Raw genomic sequence first — 2739 nt, 5'->3', positions numbered from 1 at the left:
TAAGTCTTTTGCATAATTTAATAATTATGCAAAAATATATATATTTTACAATTTAAAAAAAAAAAGAAAAAATAAAGTGGGCCCGAATTCAAAAATTCGGCCGTTAACAAAATGCATATTCCCTCTCGTTTTTCAGCTCGCCCCTCCACTCGCTTGCTCACTCACTCCCACACGCTCTCTCCATTTCACACTAACATAACAAAGCTAGGGTTCCCCTTTTCCTCTGAAATTGAAAATCAACCCTTCAAAAATTCCTCTTTCTCTTTCGCTACCATGAAACCCCTCCCTCTTAATCTTCACCACACCATGCTAACGGAATCCATGACCCGTTTTCTAACCCAATACCGAAACGGCGTCGTTCAGTTCAACGACTTCACCTCAATCTTCTCCCGAACCCTTCACTCCCTCCCAAACCCACCCCTTCACCTTCTCTGGTTCTACTCCGCCCTCGAATTCCACAACCTTCGCTTACAACCTTCTAGAACACCAACACCATCACTTTTAGAATCTTCTAGAGCTTCTCCTCCTCTGCTTCCTTCCGTTACTAACCTCAAGGACCTCTTTCAGTTGCTGGTTTCTTGCTCCTCTACCTGCGGCTCCACCAAAAGAATCGCTGCACTCGCACCTTTGCTGTCTCAATTGTACCGTTTGCTGGTTCGCGAGAAGGGATTGGTAAAGAGCGAGGAGGGTCAGGGTTTGATCGAAGGGATCGTTGGTTATTGCAGCCTTGCTTGCAGTGACGCGCTTCGTGGCCATGGTAATTCATTTTTTTACTCTCTGTGAAGTTTAATTCAATGCTGTTCAACTTTGTCTCTTGCCCTGGACACCGATTATTATGCTTAAAAATTATCGGGATTATTACGTTTTTATTTGTTTGTTACTATTTGTTAGAAATTGTTTTGTAGTGACTTTGAAGTAATTAGGTTATAGCCGGTCAATTACAGTTACGTGTTGTTAAGCCATCATACTTCATAACACATTGATTTGTTTAGCGTTATATAGGAGGTTTAGGTGGGTGGCTTTTGTGGTCATTATTAAAGGACTCAATAATGGTAACTCTTTTGATTATTATTATTATTATTATTATTATTATTGTTATTATTATTATTTTTAAAAGACTAAAATAACTTTTAAGTTTTTATTTTGCTACTGGCATTGTATATTAATGAGAAATTTTTTGGTGTCTATGATTTTTGTATCTAAATTGTCTAAAAGTAGAAATAGAAGATGGGGCTCACTCTTTTATTTTTGAATTTTATGTTTAAAATTTACACACCATAAAAAGCACCTTAATTAATTTTGCTACTTTCATTATATAACTCAAAATGTGCTTACCTAAGCATGTCTACATATTTATGACTAAGTATCAAAATCAATTTTTAATTAGTTAATATTAATTAATTTTATTTATTATTATAAAATTATTCTTTTTAATTTTGTTTTAGAACTTAGTAAGATTAGAATTTAAAATTTAAGATTTAAAATCTAAAATAAAAATAATTTAAAAAATTGATGTTATTAATTAAAAAAGCTAGTTTTCTAGTTGAATTCGTTGTTTATATGATATGATATTTTTTTATAGTCTTTATATAAAATTAATATTTGAGAACTATTAGATAATTTAATAAATTTGACTAAATTATTATATAATATTCTTATTTATAAACTTATGAAGATAATAAAAACAACAATCACTGACCGACTGTAATTTCATAACAAGAAAAGTAAAATCTAATATTGTTTATTTTTTTATAAGTACTTCAAAGTCAACCGCTAGATACAAATACAATATGTGCTATCTTATGATTGGCAGTTTGATGCAGAATAATTTATGCCGCTAACATACAAAAGTTGATTTAGATATTTATAATTAGATAATTGAACTGTGATACACTCATCACTTCTTCGTTCACGAATCAAAAAGCCACAGATAAAAAAGAAAGAAATACAGAATATTACGATTTTTTAAAAATCTTTTTAATGATGATTTATTTTGAAACGTCGTCGATAACAGATTGTGATTAATTAACAATAGGAACTACTTTCTTCTGATTCTGATAAGAGTTTATTTATCTTATTCTTCTAACTGTATCGCTTTTTATTTGGATAAATATGTAAAAAATATTTCATTATTTATTGGGGATCAAAATTAAATGAACATTTTTTTTCAGCCATGATTTGTTTCTTACCACTATTATTTTATATTTGGGATTTATTTTTATTCTTTTATTTTTATCTAATAGGTGGTGATGAAGATGAAGTGGTGGTTTTGGACTCGGATTTTGTGGATTTAATTAGGGTTTGGATGGTCGATGATGAGGAAAGTGGGAGTGATGATTGTGTGAGGGCGTTCTTCCCTTTGGTGAGTGAGGGGTTTCTGAAAGAGATGATGATGATGAAGAATGGTTGCGAGGTTGGGTTCTTGTCTGGAGTTGTCATGTGCCAAGCTCTGTTGTTGAAACTGTGCTTGGAGTTTGAACCATGTTCTGAGAGATTGGAGATGGAGAAGAAGCTTCAGGGTTGTGCTGTTCAGACCATAACAGGGTTTAGGAATTTCTGCCTTTTAGGTAAGAACTTAAAGAGTCTCGTTCCGCAAGTGGCATTTATTTATTTAATTCAAGTTGGAAATGAGTTTAACTGTTTCTTTATTTATATTTTTATCAAAAAATAAATTAAAGATAGTCATGCATTCATGCTATTTATTTATTTTTAACCAATTAAAAATAATGATACAAAATA

General features: G+C 31.7%; 1 protein-coding gene across 1 annotated transcript in view; it reads left to right on the top strand.

Annotated features, from left to right (window-relative positions):
- Positions 1-154: 154 nt before the first annotated feature.
- Positions 155-2739, top strand: part of LOC107495606 (uncharacterized) — a 5363-nt gene continuing 2778 nt past the window's right edge. The window contains exons 1-2 of the mRNA XM_016116772.3: positions 155-757; positions 2244-2567. Of these exons, the coding sequence (XP_015972258.1) occupies positions 274-757; positions 2244-2567 (808 nt within the window). The 5' untranslated portion in view covers positions 155-273. The remainder of the gene's footprint in view (positions 758-2243; positions 2568-2739) is intronic.

This window comes from Arachis duranensis, chromosome 6, assembly GCF_000817695.3.
Source record: "Arachis duranensis cultivar V14167 chromosome 6, aradu.V14167.gnm2.J7QH, whole genome shotgun sequence".
Classification (NCBI taxonomy): domain Eukaryota; kingdom Viridiplantae; phylum Streptophyta; class Magnoliopsida; order Fabales; family Fabaceae; genus Arachis; species Arachis duranensis.
Note: the sequence above shows the minus strand (reverse complement) of the source record. Positions and strands in the feature narration are given on the sequence as shown.